This window comes from Megascapheus bottae, chromosome 9 (genome assembly GCF_031878675.1).
Source record: "Megascapheus bottae isolate mThoBot1 chromosome 9, mThoBot2.hap1, whole genome shotgun sequence".
NCBI classification, from domain to species: Eukaryota; Metazoa; Chordata; class Mammalia; order Rodentia; family Geomyidae; genus Megascapheus; species Megascapheus bottae.
In genome coordinates, this window is record NC_143517.1 from 4760688 (window position 1) to 4778186 (window position 17499).

General features: G+C 39.0%; 1 protein-coding gene across 1 annotated transcript in view; it reads right to left on the reverse strand.

The window, feature by feature from the left end:
• The window catches only part of St18 (ST18 C2H2C-type zinc finger transcription factor), a 147742-nt gene that overhangs the window by 55797 nt on the left and 74446 nt on the right, over window positions 1-17499 (reverse strand). Inside the window, exons 7-8 of the mRNA XM_090338812.1 lie at window positions 13487-13677; window positions 3664-4455 (exon numbers count right to left, since the gene is read on the reverse strand). Of these exons, the coding sequence (XP_090194938.1) occupies window positions 3664-4455; window positions 13487-13677 (983 nt within the window). The remainder of the gene's footprint in view (window positions 1-3663; window positions 4456-13486; window positions 13678-17499) is intronic.

Consider the following 17499-nt stretch of genomic DNA (forward strand, 5'->3'; position numbering starts at 1 on the left):
CACTTAGTATCACTGAGCAGTGATTACCATGAGGAGGCTACTGGTGTGACTGACTGCAGAAATCGAGGCAATGGGAGGAACCGAGTCTTGGGAAGGAAGTATTCTTTTCAGGGAACTTGTGTAAAGGGGAACTGTCGAGCAGACACTGATGTCTTTTCAACCTTCTTGAGAGCCTGGAACCTGTGAGTCTCACAGGACACAGCAGCCTGGGCAAGTGAGGACTGAAGATAACTTGTGGTGTTTTAATTTCTTTCTTTTCTTTTCTTTTCTTTTCTTTTCTTTTCTTTTCTTGTTAGGGTGATGTATAGAGGGGTCACAGTAACATTCATCAGGTAGTGGGTATTATTACTTCTTGAACACTGATACCACTTTCCCTCCTACTGACATGCACAGTACTGAGAATTAGTTAAAGGGCTATTTATTTATTTTTAATTTTGTCAGTTGAGGGGCTTGAACTCAGGACCTGGCGCTGTCCCTGAGCCTCTTGGTGCTGAAGGCTAGCACTCTACCACTTGAGCCAAAGTACCATTTCTGGTTTTTGAGTGGTTTATTAGAGATAAGAGTCTCATGAGGACTTTTCTAGTTTAGAAGCACAATCCTCAAATCTCAGCCTCCTGAGTAGTTAGGATTACAGGAGTGAACCACCAGCTCCTGGCCAATAAAGGGTTATTTTTATAACTATCTAACATAAATGAGTACAAATCAGAACACAAAGGAGTTATGCCAAACTAAAGTGGGCCTTAATTATAAATGTGTATATTAGCAATTGGGATGGCAGATAAGCAGAAATTCAGCCTTATACTACAAACTGTCCCCGTTTTGTGTTAGGATTTAACTAGTGAAAGCGAATTATGTTTCTCAGCATTTACAGATTTTAGCAGGACAACAGAAAGAACGTGTGAGCCTTCAGAGAAAGGAGCAAGGTGGACTCAGCCAGGCTACGGGAATGCAAAGCAACAGGATACTGAGCATCTCTGAGGCTGAGCGCACACATAAATCATCTACGTGATCTTGCCCACAACACTGCTGCTGATGGAACCAGGGAAAGGGCCTTCCTGTTGCCAAGACGTGGAGCCACATGTTTTGCTCCAAACAGGCAACCCAAGGCCAGGCCTCTGTTGTGGAACACGATGGACATCTCTAGGGGCACTGTGCTGTGAGAGTAGACATGCCTTTGTGACACCATGTCACCCCAGGTGTTGGATTACATACAGTCCAGGGCAGATGGGACACAGCCGGCTGTGTGTAATGCAATTATGTAGGGGCATGGTTTCAGCGTGAGGGGGAGGAGCCAAGACTGTCCAATTGATAATCTAGAGTAGCAGTTCAGGAAGGGCCAGGACACAGAGCCGGGAGACCCAAGTAAACAGGGAGCAGTGTATATCAACTGAGCCAGGATTTAAATAAGATGACTGATGTTGACATGACTATTTTGCATGAGTGAAAAAGGCATATTACGTATGTATGATGTTTTATGGCTTCGTGTATGTCTGTCTTGTTTAATCAGACATAGTGATAAACTTCAAGTTGCTTTAGGCACGCAAAAATCTGTAGCTCATTGGTCAAAATCCTTCAAATCTGAAGTGAACGGAGAGGCTGCTGCCACAACACAGCACAGTGCTATTCATAGGGAGGCGAGGAGCAAGGCTTTGATGCCCTTCCTCTCCTGGAGCTTGTCCAGGTGAGACCACATTTCTAAAACATACTGAAAGGTTTGGCGTGGTGCATTTCCCCTCCCTGCCGCAGAGTGTCTGTGGGAAGAAGAGAGGGTGTTGGAGATAACGCAGCCTGGCACCTGCCCAGGTGCGGCCCACTGACAGTCCACCATGCACCTTTGTTTGTGAGTCTCTCCTGAGCTGGGCAAAACAAAGATTCAGATGAAATGCTCTGGAGGGCAGAACCTGTTGGCATGATAAGAAGCCAGAGTGAGGGCTGGAGGTAACTCTCAAGCCTGGCTTTTCTTTTCTTCTCTTTGTAGAAGGCTACACAATAAGGCTGACCTTAAACACTGGGATGTTACATCTGAGCTTGCCCAGGACTGTCCTCATTCATACCTGATAAACTGTGGCATTGTTCACATTTCTGACTGGACAAATGTCATAAACGAGGCAACAAATTACAAGACGACACTAACTACACTGATACCCCAAATCTGAACATGCTTAGTACCAACAGTATAACCAACTTACCACAACACTGGGGCTTATCTTCAGGCTTGCATAAAGTGAAACTTGAAATCCTAGAGATGATCTGATAGCTAGAGGTCTGTAATCCTAATTACTGTCAAGGCTGAGATCTGAGGATCATGGTTTGATGAGACTTTTTCTTTTTTTGTCCATTGTGGGGCTTGAACTCTGGGCCTGGGCACTGTCCCTGAGCTCTTTAGCTCAAGGGTAGAGCTCTACACAACCACAGCACCACTTTTGGTTTTCTGGTGGTTCGTTGGAGAAAGAGAGTCACAGATTTTGGTATCTGGGCTGGATTTGAACTGTAATCCGTAGATCTCAGCCTCCTGAATAGCTAGGATTACAGGTATGAGTCGCTGGCACGTGAGACTATTATCTCCAATTAACCACACGCACACACAAAATGAAAGTGGCTTAAGTGGTAGAATATGATTCTTGAGCACAAAAGCTTAAGGAGAGTATCCAGGCTCTGAGATCAAGCTTCAGGATTGCCGGGCATGTGCACGTACACATGAAAAAGAATGTTTATAATAACATTAACACTTGGGGCTGGGAGTCTGGCCCACTGGTAGAGTGCTTGCCTAGCATGCACGAAGATCCGGGTTTGATTCCTTAGTACCACATACAGAGAAAAAAGCCAGAAGTGGTGCTGAGGCTCAAGTGCTGGAGCTCTAGCCTTGAGAAAGTCCAAGGACAGTGCTCAGGCCCTGAGCTCAAGCCCAGGACTGGCAAAAAAAAAAGACATTAATACCCAGTTTTATCCCAAGAAGGAGTAGATAATTTTGCCTGGATCATAAGTGGTCTGGCATCGTTTTGAAGCTCAAAAGCAGCTATGTCATTCTAGAAAAGGGTGGAAAGAAAATTTACATTTCTAGAATTGATTTGGTTAACAAAATGATTATGATTTGAAGCCCAATAAGTACTATTATGCTTGTAATAATGTCTAGTAAAGTGCCTTTTTAAAGGTATAATGCACTTTTACAAAGCAGTTCAATTAAAGGAAATGTATGCAATGAATATTTTTCTCATGTGTAAAGACCCTGCAAAACTGACTGATAATATTGACCTGATAATATTACAAAGTATAGGAAAATAAAAATGACTTATTCCATAATTATGAACTTATTTTTCCCCTTTTTTGTGCTGGCACTAGGACTTGAACTCAGAGCTTGGACACTGTTTATTAGCTTTTTTGCTCAAGGTTGGTGCTCTGCCACTGGAGCCAGAGTTCCACTTCTGTTTTGGTGTTTAGAGACAAGAATGTCAATGACTTTCCTGATTGGGCTGATTTCAAACCGCATGCAATCCTCAGAGTTCAGCCTCCTGAATAGCTGGGATTATGAGGTATGAGCCATTTAAGACTTAAATTGCATTAATTTATCAAAAAGCTCCCTGGAAGGAATAATTAAACATAAGTTTCCCCCCTAAGCCCTAATACAATTTTATTTTTGAAATGAATTTTTAAAATGTGTCTTACGTTTGTTGTTAAAGATTTGTCTTCCACCCATGTCAGTAACTTTGGTTTGCCTCCTTTCTCCTGCCAGGTGGTCCAGGAGAAACTTGTCCAGCTCTTTGTAGGTATTATGGAAAACACAGCCTTGCTCAGCCTGCAGAGCAATTGCCTGTTCCAGCAAGCTTAGGTTCCCCTTGGCTTTTTCCAGGTCCCGAGGTTCTTCTATTGTGGTGGCTAGGCTCTCACCATCTTCTTCCTCAATCCCAGGGAAGGATGGTTGGGCTTTGCCATCCAAGGGCTCCATGTGAGAATTCTGTAGATCTCTCTTCTCCATATCAGAATCACTTCTATTTTCACAAGGGATAAATTTGTCACCCTCAGTTTTTATTTCAGGAACTTCCAGCAGGTCTTTTTTATTATCCACTAGCATGTATTTTGGACCTCTGTGAGGTCTGGCATCTTCTGACAAGCTAGAGCCGCTGTCCCATCCATTCTCTGCACTTTCAGAGTTACTTTCACTGTCATCAGAGGAACAGAATGGTTGCTGGGAACAGTTGAGTTTATCTCTTCCATCATCTGAATGAATCATAAAGCACTCATCTGCTTCATCACTCTCTGCTTTTAAAGAGTGGATGCCACTGTCATTTAAGTTTTCACTTATGGTCTGTACAGACACATTCTTTTCAATTTTCCCCAAGTGCATTAAAGACTTGACCATAAGCTCTTGATAACAAGCATAGGAATCTTCCTTCAAGGGGATGTTTTCTTGTGCAGTTGAATTAAGGTTCTCATCTGCAGGTTTTATTAGGATTCCTTCTAAAGAAAAAGAAAACCAATATTGAGAAGCAAGGATTAAAAGTATTTTAAGGTGGCTAGTCATGATGGTCCATGCCTGGAATCCTAGGATTTAGGGGGCAGAGGCAGGAGGATCATGAGGTCAGCCTGGACTATATAGCAAACTCCAGGCCTCTTGCATTGCACAGCAAGAGCCTGTCTCAATACCAGACAAACATCTTTCCTTCCAAAATAAAATAACACCCTAAACCCTCAATAGTCTAAAGAAATTGACCACAAACATATGCACATACACACATATTGGTCCACATATATATGTATAGGCACAGACAGATACACATAGATATACATAATATACAATGTACAATCACTATTAAATTTTATAACCTGGAATATATATATATATATATATACAGGCTCTAAAAATAGAATGAGAGAGGTTAGTAATCTCAAAACTATCTTCAAAGGAATGCTATTATGCTAGATATGGTGGTGAACACCTATAATCCCAACTGTTTGGGATGTGTAGAACAGGACGACTGTAGTCTAGGGAAAGTTAGCATGAGACTATCTGAAAAACAAACTTAAAAAGTAAGAGAATGGGGCTGGGAGTTTGGCCTAGTGGTAGAGTGCTCGCCTAGCATGCAGGAAGGTCCGAGTTTGATACCTCAGTACTACATACATAGAAAAAAGCTGGAAGTGGTACAGTGGCTCAAGTGGCAGAGCTCTAGCCTTGAGAAAGCCCAAAGGCAGTGCTCAGGCCCTGAGTTCAAGCCCTAGGACTGGCAAAGAAAAGGTAAGATAATAGAGGCATAGCTCAAGTGTAGAGTGCATGCTCAGCAATTGGGAAGCCCCGAGTTCAATCCTCAGTGCTACAAACAAAGAAATTAGCAAGTGGAAATCAGTTACTATAATTTTCATCATATTAAGAGCTAGCTGAGGTCCATTCTTACCAATGATAGAGGCCTGAATGTGATACAATTGCTACTATACTTCTTACATTTCCCCATCTTAGCTGAATACATAGCTGCCTTTTCAATATTCATTGAACAAAAAACATGCATTAGATTTCTGTTAACATGGCAATATATTTTATAGCTTATTTGATTTATATTCTGTTTCCCAGACATATTGTTAGATTTAATGAAATGATAACTAAGATACTAAATATGTCCAACCTAGAGATGATAACTAAAGAATGCTGAAGCTCTTAAGACTTCCCGTTTACCTTTTGCAATTGTCACACTATAATTTCATCTTGAGAGAGGAATCACAAATGGGATAGTGAGCAAGATCAGCTAATACCTTAAGTAGTAACACAGTATCTGGTCTGATATTTGTGTATGTTTATATACAAAGGGAAGACGACAGGAGGTGATGATGTTTGGAAGATGTTGAATATGATTTGGTTGTGAGTTGAATACAGGGCTCTCTTGGGTCCTGAACAAGGCACCCAATAACTGAGTCTAGGTTCCAGGTACCAGTCTATGCAAGACAGATTATGGGATGGTAGTCATCTCATACCAGCTTACTGTGTCACTCTATCACTTCACAGTGACAGGTTGTACGTACACACATATATTAAGCTTGTCCAAGTACGGCAGTGAAAACATATCAAATTAGATGAGGATTCCTTGTTGACATCAGCTATGGCCCAGGCATTTGAAGTAGTGCCTAGTGCACACCAAGTGTGAAAGGTGCCCAGTGTCCCAGCAATGCTCCTCCAACACCCACCAGGAGCAACTGAAACCCAACCCAAACACCCCAAACCCAAACAAAACAAAAAGAAGGACCACTTCTGTTTCTCAAAGACAGGTGGGGGATGGGAAACAAAACAATAACCCCCCTTAAAGACACCAAATGAAGTACATTCTGTGTTAATGAACACCTTGAGAAGAAAGAAAAGCACAGCCTTCAGTTCGAGATTGCAGGAGAGGGTATCCATGCAGAAGACAATGTGCCTTTTTTTGTCTCATTTAATTTTTTATAAACATTGTCTCTGACAAGGACACTCAAAAATACATCTCCATCATCTTCCTTTCTGGTAATTATCTCCCTAAATCAACACTGGACTGCCAGGATCAAGTAAATATTGCCATAGTAACTAAAAGCATTTTTGGACGCAGGGAAGAATTCAGTCACAACACCAGCCCCTGTAAATAATGCTGATTATAGGGTGCAGTCTTTTGTTGGGATCTATTCAACGTAAACTGAAAAATTTAACATTTCAGTTCCTAGAAAAGAGGCTGGATAAACAAGCACACAATATTTGATAGGATGGGCCTATCCTCTTCTGAATTCATATCAGAGGAACTCCGGGTTTAAATAATATATTAAACATAGTCTAAAATGCAAATGAAGTTTTTCTCAATATCACGGTTGGCTATTAAGAGAAAGTGTAAAGGGTTATGATAATTTTAAAGTATTATGAACTACAGAAAACAAATAAAAAGCATTTGCAGTGAATATGCTCAATTCATTGAACTATTCTCTCACTCCACTTAACTACCCACATGTGTACAATAATGATTTATAGACATTATACCTAATTATGCATATTTGGGCTGTGTTAGAGTGCTAACAAAAGCTCTAGAAAGCAACAATTACCTCTGTTGCTTAGCTACATAGTTTAAAATATTCCTATTAAGTGCAGATCACCAGAGAGGCGGGAGTGACAAACTCGCACACGTGCACGACAATGCACTTCACTGTGTGCTGCCAACTGCTTGCATTTTGGGTCATTTCCAGTTTACATAATTGTTTGGTTCAACTGTTTGTTATATGCTAAAAGAAAATATTTATTAATTATTCTTCAGAAAAAGAGGAGCCCTGCAGACAGAGGTGCCTACGTGTGTCACACGTGCCATTTTCTAGGGACGTTCTGCAAACTCCAAATCGACTTTGTATGTTCTAAAACCCTGCTCGATGGGGAGAAGGAAAAATTCTAGCCTTTGAAACTGGCAGATTTGTGATGAAGTTCTGATTTCTCCAAGCTCTGCAATGAGCTGCCTGTTTTTATTTTTCTTGGTACCATGAGGATAAGCTTTATGCCTTTATCCCTGGAATAGCTAAAGCTTCAAGAGTCAGAGGGATCTAGACTCGAGTTCTGATGCTGGCACTGTTATCTGCACCTAACAAACAGGCCTCCCATGTATTCCAAGACAACAGAACAATGAGCATGCATGCTGTGATAGCTGCAGAAATACCCCACAGACAATCTGTGAGGGATGGCTCTCTCTTTTCTTCTCCAGATACTTCTTTTATTTTTTTTTTGCCACTCTTGGGGCTTGAACTCTGCCACTAGAACCATACTGCCATTTATGGCTTTTTCTGTGTATGTGGTACTGAGGAATCAAACCCAAGGCTTGGTTCAAGCTAGGCAAGCACTCCACCACTAGGCCACATTTCTGGCCTCCAGATACTAGGTTTTTTTTTTTTTTTTTTTTTTTTTTTTTTGTCAGTCCTGGGGCTTGAAATCAGGTTCAGAAAACTGTCCTTGGGCTTCCCTCAAAGCTAGCGCTCTACCACCTGAGACACGGCACCATTTCTGACTTTTCTATGTATGTGGTACTGAGGAATCAAACCCAGGTCTTCGTGCACGCTAGGCAAGCACTCTACCATTAGGCCAAACTCGCAGCCCCACATACTATTTTTAAGTGCAGTAATAGCAAGAGATTGTTAACATAAATAAGGCCATCCAGTTTTTCATTTAGAAAAATCAGGTCTACAAGTGAAAAGTTCTAGTAGCCTAACCTGTACATCTGTACAGGCCTTGTTCAGCAGCTGTCTTTGAGAACTGCCCAGCTCAGTGTACAGGCAGTTTGAGATCCAGGGACTAGGACCTGCTGGTGGTCCAGAACTATCTGCCTGTATAACTCTGGTTTGGCCCTTAATGTTCTTTGTTCCAGATCTTCATCTTCAAAATGAGGAAGATCTGGGGACCCAATGACTGGATGTGCTGTTCTTTTCTAAGACAATGAACTGCTGTCCTTGGTGTTACATTCTTTATTTCACAACACTAAAAAAAATTCTTTCTAGTCCACTTTACAGAAGGAACACTGTGGCCCTAGTTAATAAGGGCTTGCTCAAGACCACACACATACCCAGGGAAGGGCTGATCCTTGGCCACATGGCTTCAATTATATATCTCAGCCGCTGTCACAAGCCAGGCCCATCCTATGACGTAGGAGGCATTATAACAGATATAGATTCCCCTGAATCCTGAACATGGCTGTGCTTCTGGGGTCTGCACACTGGCTTGTGTAAGGCTACCATGTTGGGACTGTCACATTTTTTCCATCTGCACAGGGGTAGTTGGTGTGTGTCTTGTATAATGGTAATGCTTTGACAGTTTATCTGCCCAGTGAGGGATCTTTGTGTGGTTTGTCCATGTTTTCTTCTATCCCCCTTGATGTCTACCTACATGTCTTTTTAAAGTAGTCAGAGGAGGGTATTGGGTATAGCTTGTGCCATCATTTGAACTTCCTACTTGAAGATGCAACTAGTCTCACATCAGAAAATGTAAAGAAATGCAGAATCCACAGAGTAAAAATGGTTTGATGAAATGTACTTTTTGCTGGGTTGGGCAGCTAGCTTGGACATAAATAATCTTCCTTTTTGTTTATTATCTTCCTCTCAAGACCTACAAGCTCTGTTACATTCAGCACTGAATCACTTTGGTCCTCAATAATCACATCTATAAAACTAAGCGGTCTTATGAGACACACCTTGTGGTACTGTAGTTTGGTCTAATTTATTTTATAGTATATGATACAATATTATAATATGTAATTCTAGTATTATATTTGCCTTACACTATTATATATTCCTATATACACACATTATTATATATGCAGTGGTACTGGGGTTTGATCTTGCTAGGCACATGCTCTACCACTGAGCCATGTTTCCAGCACTAAACAATATAATTTATATTTCTGAAATACATGAAGTGCTGAAAATAATCATCATCACTGTTACCTTAGTATATTCCTTATCATCAGTGGTAATTGTAATATTAAAGACAACCACTCTAAACATTCCAATAAGTCTCCATAAATGCTGAATCTATAACTTAATAACTTTAAACATAATGTAGCTAATACTATCTATGATTATACAATAGAAGGTGGAAAGTCCAAAAGCCAGATATAGTCTTTGACCTAAGGGACTTTCTAAAAATGGACAAATACATACCTATTTTCTTAAATATTTGACTAACTGACATATTTAGATAAATTATACAAAATTCTATCCGTAATAATTCAATAACTTTCAGTAGCTTTAACCCATGATTCCCATGATCAACCTGTAAAATTGACCAGCTCAAGAGATAGGAACACATCAAAGCGGATCACATTTTACAGATAAGCTGTGAAATTTAAGCTACATGCTAAATATAGAAATGCTTTAAAATAACTTAAACATGTACCAATCAGAATACTACATTTTTTTTTCTGCCAGTCCTGGGTTTGGGCTCAGGGCCTGATTTTTTCTCAAGGCTAGGGCTCTACCACTTGAGCCACAGCCCCACTTCTGGCTTTTTGCTACATATGTGGTACCAAGGAATCGAACCCGGGTCTTCGTGCATGCTAGGCAAGCACTCTACCATTAGGCCAAACTCCTGGCCTAGAATATTACATTGTTTTAACCACAGAATCTCTAACTACTTTTAAGCAGAAATTTCTTGAGATACCATGAGCCTAATCTGAGACTTGTGTTCATACAGTTGGTGTGCCTTTATATATTTTAAGTTGATTTCATGGTCATTCCTAAAATCCTATTTTTTAAGGAATACTTAAACCTAACAATATTGGTATCTTCTGTTTGTAAAACCATCTTTTCAAAGATCAAGTCATAAAGGACATTTTGATTCCTAAAAAGTCATATTCAGAAAAAGGTGAGTCTCTATTTATTTTTTTTTTTACTATTTGTGGTTCTTTATTATTTTTTGCATTTCCCCCCTTTTTTGATTTCTTTTTTTTTAGATTTTTTTTTATTTAATTAATTTATTTTTTATTGTAATTAGTAAAAGGGTTACATGATATTTGCCAGATAGAAGGTGCATTAATTCACATACATTGATACCCTTTCACATGTCTTGGTACCCATTTCCCTCCCCCCCCACACCCCCCACCCGTCTTGGTTTTCCCCCCTTCCCTATCAAATTTCAAATATCCAAATACAAATAAATTCAAAATATCAGATAACAAAGTGAGATACTATAACAATATGAGATAACCAAGGGACAGCAAAGGAGATGAGAGACAACATAGTACATTAAGGACAACAATCATTCATTATATGCCTTTGGTTTCAATATCCTGGAGGTCCTTTCGATTAGCTTCACATTATATGGCCTTATGTATCAAGATTTTGCTCTACTGCAGATCTCTGCTAGTAGAGCCCAAGGTTTCTACTGATTATGACGAATGAGGGAAACCATTGAGCCTAAGTTCCCTTGAGTCTGGCTTACTTCACTTAATAGGATTTTTTCTAAGTCTTTCCATTTCCTAACAAATGGGGCGATGTCATTCTTTCTGACAGCAGCATAGAATTCCATTGTGTACAAATACCACAACTTGTTGATCCACTCATCAACTGAGGGACATCTAGGTTGGTTCCATATCTTTGCTATGGTGAATAGTGCTGCAATGAACATTGTTGTGCTAGTGGATTTAGTATGTCCTTGTTTCTGGATGGTTGGGTAAATGCCAAGTAGTGGAATTTCTGGGTCATAGGGGAGTTCTATGTTTAGCCTTTTGAGACACTGCCACACTGCTTTCCATAGTGGATGAACGAGTTTGCATTCCCACCAACAGTGTAGTAGTGATCCCTCCTGGCCACATCTCCTCCAGCATCTGTTATTATTCGTTTTCCTGATCCTGGCCATTCTAACTGGAGTGAGGTGGAATCTTAGAGTTGTTTTGATTTGCATTTCTTTTATGACCAGATGTTGAGCATTTCGTCATGTGTCTATAGGCCATTTTTGTTTCTTCTTCAGAGAAGACTCTCTTTAAGTCTTTGGCCCATTTTTTAATTGGATGGTTGTTACTTTGGAGGTTAGTTTTGGAGTGATTCAATTTGTGAGTCTCTATTTAATAGAACATATTTCCACCTAATTTAATTTTCTACTGAGTCAAGCATGAAATATTTTTAAAAATAGTTTTTTGAGTTTTTGCATCTTCCTCAACTTCAGTCTCACGAACAAAGCAATCTTCCAACCCCTAAAGGTTAGTCACTCAGGAATAAATGGCAGTAACTATGAAATAGAGAGGAACAAATTCTAAAGTTTCAAAATAGTAAGTACATTTCTCTTAGTATATAAAGGCAGTTGGTCTCTCCTAGCAGAGATTTACAATACAACAAAACCTAGATACATAAGGCCATATAGTATGACACTAAATGAAAGGACCTCTACAATATGGAAACAAAAGCCATATAATGAGTGATTGTTGTCCTTAACGTACTATGTTATCTCTCATCTCTTTTGCTATCCCTTGATTATCTCATATTGTTACAGTATCTTACTTTGTTATCTGATACATTGTATATATTTGTATTTGGTTATTTGAAATTGGATAGGGAAGGGGGGAAAACAAGATGAGGGGTAGGGGTGGGGGGGAGGGAAATGGGGACCAAGACATGAGAAAGGGTATCAATGTATGTGAATTAATGTACCTTCTATCTGGCAAATACAATGTAACCCTTCTATTAATTACAATAAAAATATATGAAAAAATAAAGGCAGTTTGATGATCAAGTAAAAACTGAATTAACAAATTGTAATATTTACCTAAAGGTACTTTTAATCCTGTATTTTTAGAAATAATAGGCACACGGATACATTTTCCATGTCATTTTCCTACTGAAGAAGCCTCTTAAGATTGTAACTTCAGGCTACCTCTATAGCAAATTGAGATATAGTTGTAGATACAGATATAGATTTCTTTTTTGCCAGTCCTAGGGACTATACTCTGGACCCGGGCACTGTCCTTGAGTTTTCTCAAGGCTAGTACTCTACCCTTGAACCACAGCACCATCTCCTGCTTTTTCTGTGAATGTGGTACCAAGGAATTAAACCCAGGGCTTCATGACAGGCAAGCACTCAATCATTAAAGCATACTTGTAGCCTCTGCTATATACATTTATTAAAATATATGAAAAATATTAAGGCCAAAATCATTTGCATGTTTATGCTGTTATTATCTTACAACTTGGGGCCAAATGATATATATTGACAAACATGATATATGTTGACAAACAAACAAAAACATTAATGTTTTAGGCATACATAGAAATAGACACACATGCACACATACATATAATCATTAATGATGATACAGAATGCAATCCTTGTAAAGTTATTAGAAAGCTTAAATATAACCTGTAAGTTGAAAGAGTCTTCCAGGAAATGAATATCCATCTGCTTATCTCTTCAACTTTAAAGTGTGGTATCTTTTACTGTCTTCTAAAGGAGGCAAGCCTAGTTCTGTGTTTCTAAAAATGACTCTGGCCAGGTGCTAGTAGCTCATGCCTATTAATCCTAGCTACAGAAGAGACATGAAGAGACATGAAAATCATGGTTCAAGACAGCCTGGAGAGAAAAGTCCATGAGATTCTTATATCTATTTAGCCAGCAAAAAGCTGGAAGTGGAGGTGTTACTTAAGTTATATAATACCAGCTTTGCATGCAAAGGCTCAGGGACAATGCCCAGATACTGAGTTCAAAGCACAGGACCAGCAGTTTAGTTCAAGCCCCAGGACTGGCAAATAAGAAAGTAAATAAGTAAGTAAGTAAGTAAGTAAATAAATAAATAAATAAAATGAATTCAAGACAAAAACTCTGCTCTGTTCTCTGTATATCATGAAGAGCTAGTGATTAAAAAATGGGGCCCTCCATATTTGTAAATATCAAGTGAAATAAATCTCTGGTTTTGCTTCTAAATGCCGAATATATTTGCACAACAACACCAACCACAGGCTCTTCGTAAGTTAAGACTTACATCTGTTGTGCCAGAATAGATTAAGCTTGGGTCACTCCTCCTTATACCTGAAGCAGAGTGATCTCTTGTTTCCAAGAGGCTGTCATCCTCAGTCCTATCATCTTGATCTCCTTTGCAGTCTGTGTCTGGGCTGTAGTGTCGAGGCTTCATCAGCAGGGACTTCCTCTTGTTGACCGGGACACCCAGTGCCTGTTCTTCTGCTCTTCTCTTCTTCATCATGGAGCAGCTATAGGCAACACTGTGTGAAGAGGGCAGGTTGGGGACACTGTAAGACAGTATTCACTGCTGTTTGGCATTTGACTCTCATGAATAAGTATAACCCAAAGCCTTTGGAAATCTTGGCCTGGGGGTTTATGGTTAGCTACTGGAAATAGCAAAAAATAGATTTCCATACATGGAATATATCCAACCAGACTCAGTCTATTTTACTATATATCAGAAAAGGTCTTTTGGCAATCCTGAGGCTTGAACTCAGGGCCTGGGCACTGTCTTTGAACACTTTTTGCCCAAGGTTAGTACTCTGCCACTTCTGGCTTTTCTGAGTATGTGGTACCAACCAAGGAATAGAACCCAGGGCTTCATGTATGCTAGGTGAGCACTCTACAACTAGGCTATGCTCCTGGCCCCTCATCCTTAATCTTGAGTAAGCATATGTTAATCTGTGCTTTGCCTGGCACTACACTAAATACCCAGAGAGGGATGAAATGAGATTTGCACTGGTTTGCTAATCCTAGAAAACAGCTAATGTAAAAAATAAGCCACTAGATATAAAATATACACCAGTATAGGTAAATCACAAAATTTTTTCAAATATTTGTTTGTCACTGAAACTGCTTATCGCTGCTGCTGCTACAGTTATACCTCAAAATTGAAATGCCACATGTCTTAGGCTTTGACTTGAATGAAAGAGCCATTGAATGAAGGGACATTCAATCAACCTATCTCTAGTAACACATAAAAAAAAAACTAACTGTGAGGTTGCTACATGGCATTCTGCCTTTTGATTCTCATTCATCTGGCACACAGAACAAACAAATAAAAAGGAGAAAAAATAAGATTGAATTTCACAAAAATAGACAACCATTTATCCTCATTCCTGTTATCACATGGTTTAATTTGGAAATTTTCCTGCAGAGACCCTTTCAACACGGCTTTCCCAAATGCACCTTACGTAGAATTAACACAGCTCACTTCATGTGTGAAGTTAACACAAACATTCTCCTGGCAAGATCCATGAAGGCCAGAGGATTTCACCATTGGTGAGTCTGTGAGAGATATTTACTAAATGCTCTTTGAAGAAAAATGAGGGAGATTTAGATGAAAAAACTCCAGAAGAGAGGATCCTGGACTCAAAGTAACAAGATGACTAGCTCTGTCTTTAAGAGATCGTTGAAAATTCATAGCAATTTGATATTATTAAACTGTTCTCAAACAGCACTGCAAAGATGGTGGCCTGCTCATGAAAACAATTTTGTTTTACAACCAAATACATATTCTTGAATACAAAATAGATGCAAAATCTTCCAAAGAAAGAAAAATTCTCATTTCTTCTCAAAAGGAAAAAGATTTTTGAACGAGAGAAATTCATATGTTAGAAATCTCTGAAAGAAGTTTAAAAATGGAGAACTAAAATTATACTGATGGGAAAATTGTGCTAAGTGAAGTTGCTAGGAAAACTGAGAGGCGGATGAAAGGGGTCAGTCTTAAAGGTAGTCTGCATGCATAGGACATGCCAAAATAAAACCCCTTGTACAATGAATTGATGCTAATTAAAAGCATAGGAAAAGGAGAGGAAAAAGGAAAGAAAACAAAATCTGTAGGCATTCCTGTGATGAACCTCAGTTCAAACTGAACATCTATAGAAGCATCTATGGAACATTATCGCCAGATGAAATTGAAAGCCAAACATTCCCTTGATGAGAAAACTGTACAGACCTGTGGAGACTTGCTTGGAGGGAATCTGCTGCTTTGAAATGGGAAGTACAGGGCCTAGCATGTAGTTCTGATGCAATAAGAAGGAGCAAAGCCATGGAACTCCTCCACACTGGTCTCCAGGACAGACATTCGCTTCTGAGCAGGAGTGGGGTAAAAGGGCTTTTTACCTAGGGATAAGGTTTCTACATATGTAAAGAGATCTCAAGAAACAGCTTCAAGTTCAAAATCCTATTCTATAAAGAAAATTATCACAGAATATACAGGTAAGTTCATGAAGTTATTATGAGTAAATAAGATTTGTAGAAAATAGAAGTACCCATGTCATTCAGATGTTAAATACATAGTGACTCTCCCTGACACTGGCAATAGGAAATAAACTAATAAAGGGAATTAGAGTGAAAGTTTTTTCCAGATCTTGATTTGACTCTTTTGTATAAATACCCAGAAGTAAGATTGCTGAAATCAAACAGATTCCTTTAGTAAATACGAACAAAAACCTTCACCGATATTTCTACGCGGGTTGTTGCCCTATTCACAATAGTTGAGATATGGAAACAATCTCAGTATCCATGAAAAAATGAATGGATAAAGAAAATATTTATATACACACATTGGGTATACATGCTTAATGCCACCCAACTTTTACAACAGACGGAAATCCTGAAGCAGCATAGAGGAAGTTTGAAGACACACTAAATGAAATAAACCAGAAACAGAAGGAAAAGTATCTATGAATTCATTTCTGTGAAGACTATAAGATATTCAAATTCATTGGCATAGTGGCTGCTAGAAGATAAAGAGGATGAAGAGGGGAGTGAATAACCAACAGGTAAAATTTTTCAGTCAAAAAAACAAATGAAATCTAGAGATTTTAGTACATTGTAGCTAAGGTCAACAATAATATATCATACATTTAAAATGTGCTAGGAGAACAGATTTCATGTCAAATGCCATTAATAAAACATAATACAACAAGAAGGACAAAGAAAAGGAAAACGATTTTTTTTGTATCAGGACGCATTCATTAATGAGACAGGAGTAGGAGGATGGTCAACAGTATTGATGAATCAGAAAATGTCATTTATTGCTTCGATAGTTGTACAATAATGCCTGATCCTTACAAACTGTATCTCCTTAATACTGTCATCCAAGGTTACTTATAAAGAAAGTAATATTATCAAATCTGAGTAACTAGTAAACAGATAAGGCTCATGTTTGAGCTTAAGTCTACTGGCCTCACGCTCTCTTCTCCATGTTGCTAAATTAGAGCAGCATATCTACATAAAAATCTGTTGGTACTCAACAATTTGTTACAGTAGGACCTGGCTAAAACAGCAAGGCCACAAGGCCTTACCTGTGGGAGTGGATATACAAGACAATAATCCTACCTGAAGATGTTACTGAAAATGAAAAACACATTGCAACCTGGGTATGGTGGTTCAGACAAGTAATCCTAGATGCTCAGGAAGCTGAGACCCAAGGATAGGAGTCTGAAACCAGACTAGATAGGAAAGCAAAACACTGGATGTGGAGCTGTGGCTCAAGTGATAGCGTATCAGCTTTGAGCAAAAAAAAAAAAAAAAAAAAAAAAAAACTAAGGAAAACTTTGCCCAGGCCCTGAGTTTAAGCCCCAGTACGGGCACAAAACATGACAAAGAAATCTTGGGAAACTTCATTAAAACCCATGCATGGTTCTTCCAACGGGAGCAGAATTATTACTCGTAAGAGATTATATTTTATGTTGATAAAAATCAAACTAAATATTTGGGTCTAAAATCCTGTTGAAAGTGAAGGATAAAGGAAATAAATAAAGTTTTATCCAAAGTTTGTTTAGCTTAAAACAAAGCATTAGATTTAATAGTAAGAGTGTATAAAATACCTTCAGTAATTCTAGCTTCATAGTCTGAAATGTACTATTCCTTTTTGTTATTTTTTGTGGGGCTTGAACTCTGGGCCTGGACTCTGTCCCTGAACTCTTCAGCTCAACACTAGTGCTCTACCACTTTGAGCCACAGCGCCACTTTGTGTTTTGTTTTTCTGGTGATTAATTGGAGATAAGAGTGTCAAGGAGTTTCTCAGAGGGTTGGTTTTGAACTTTGATCCTCAGATGTCAGCCTCCTGAGTA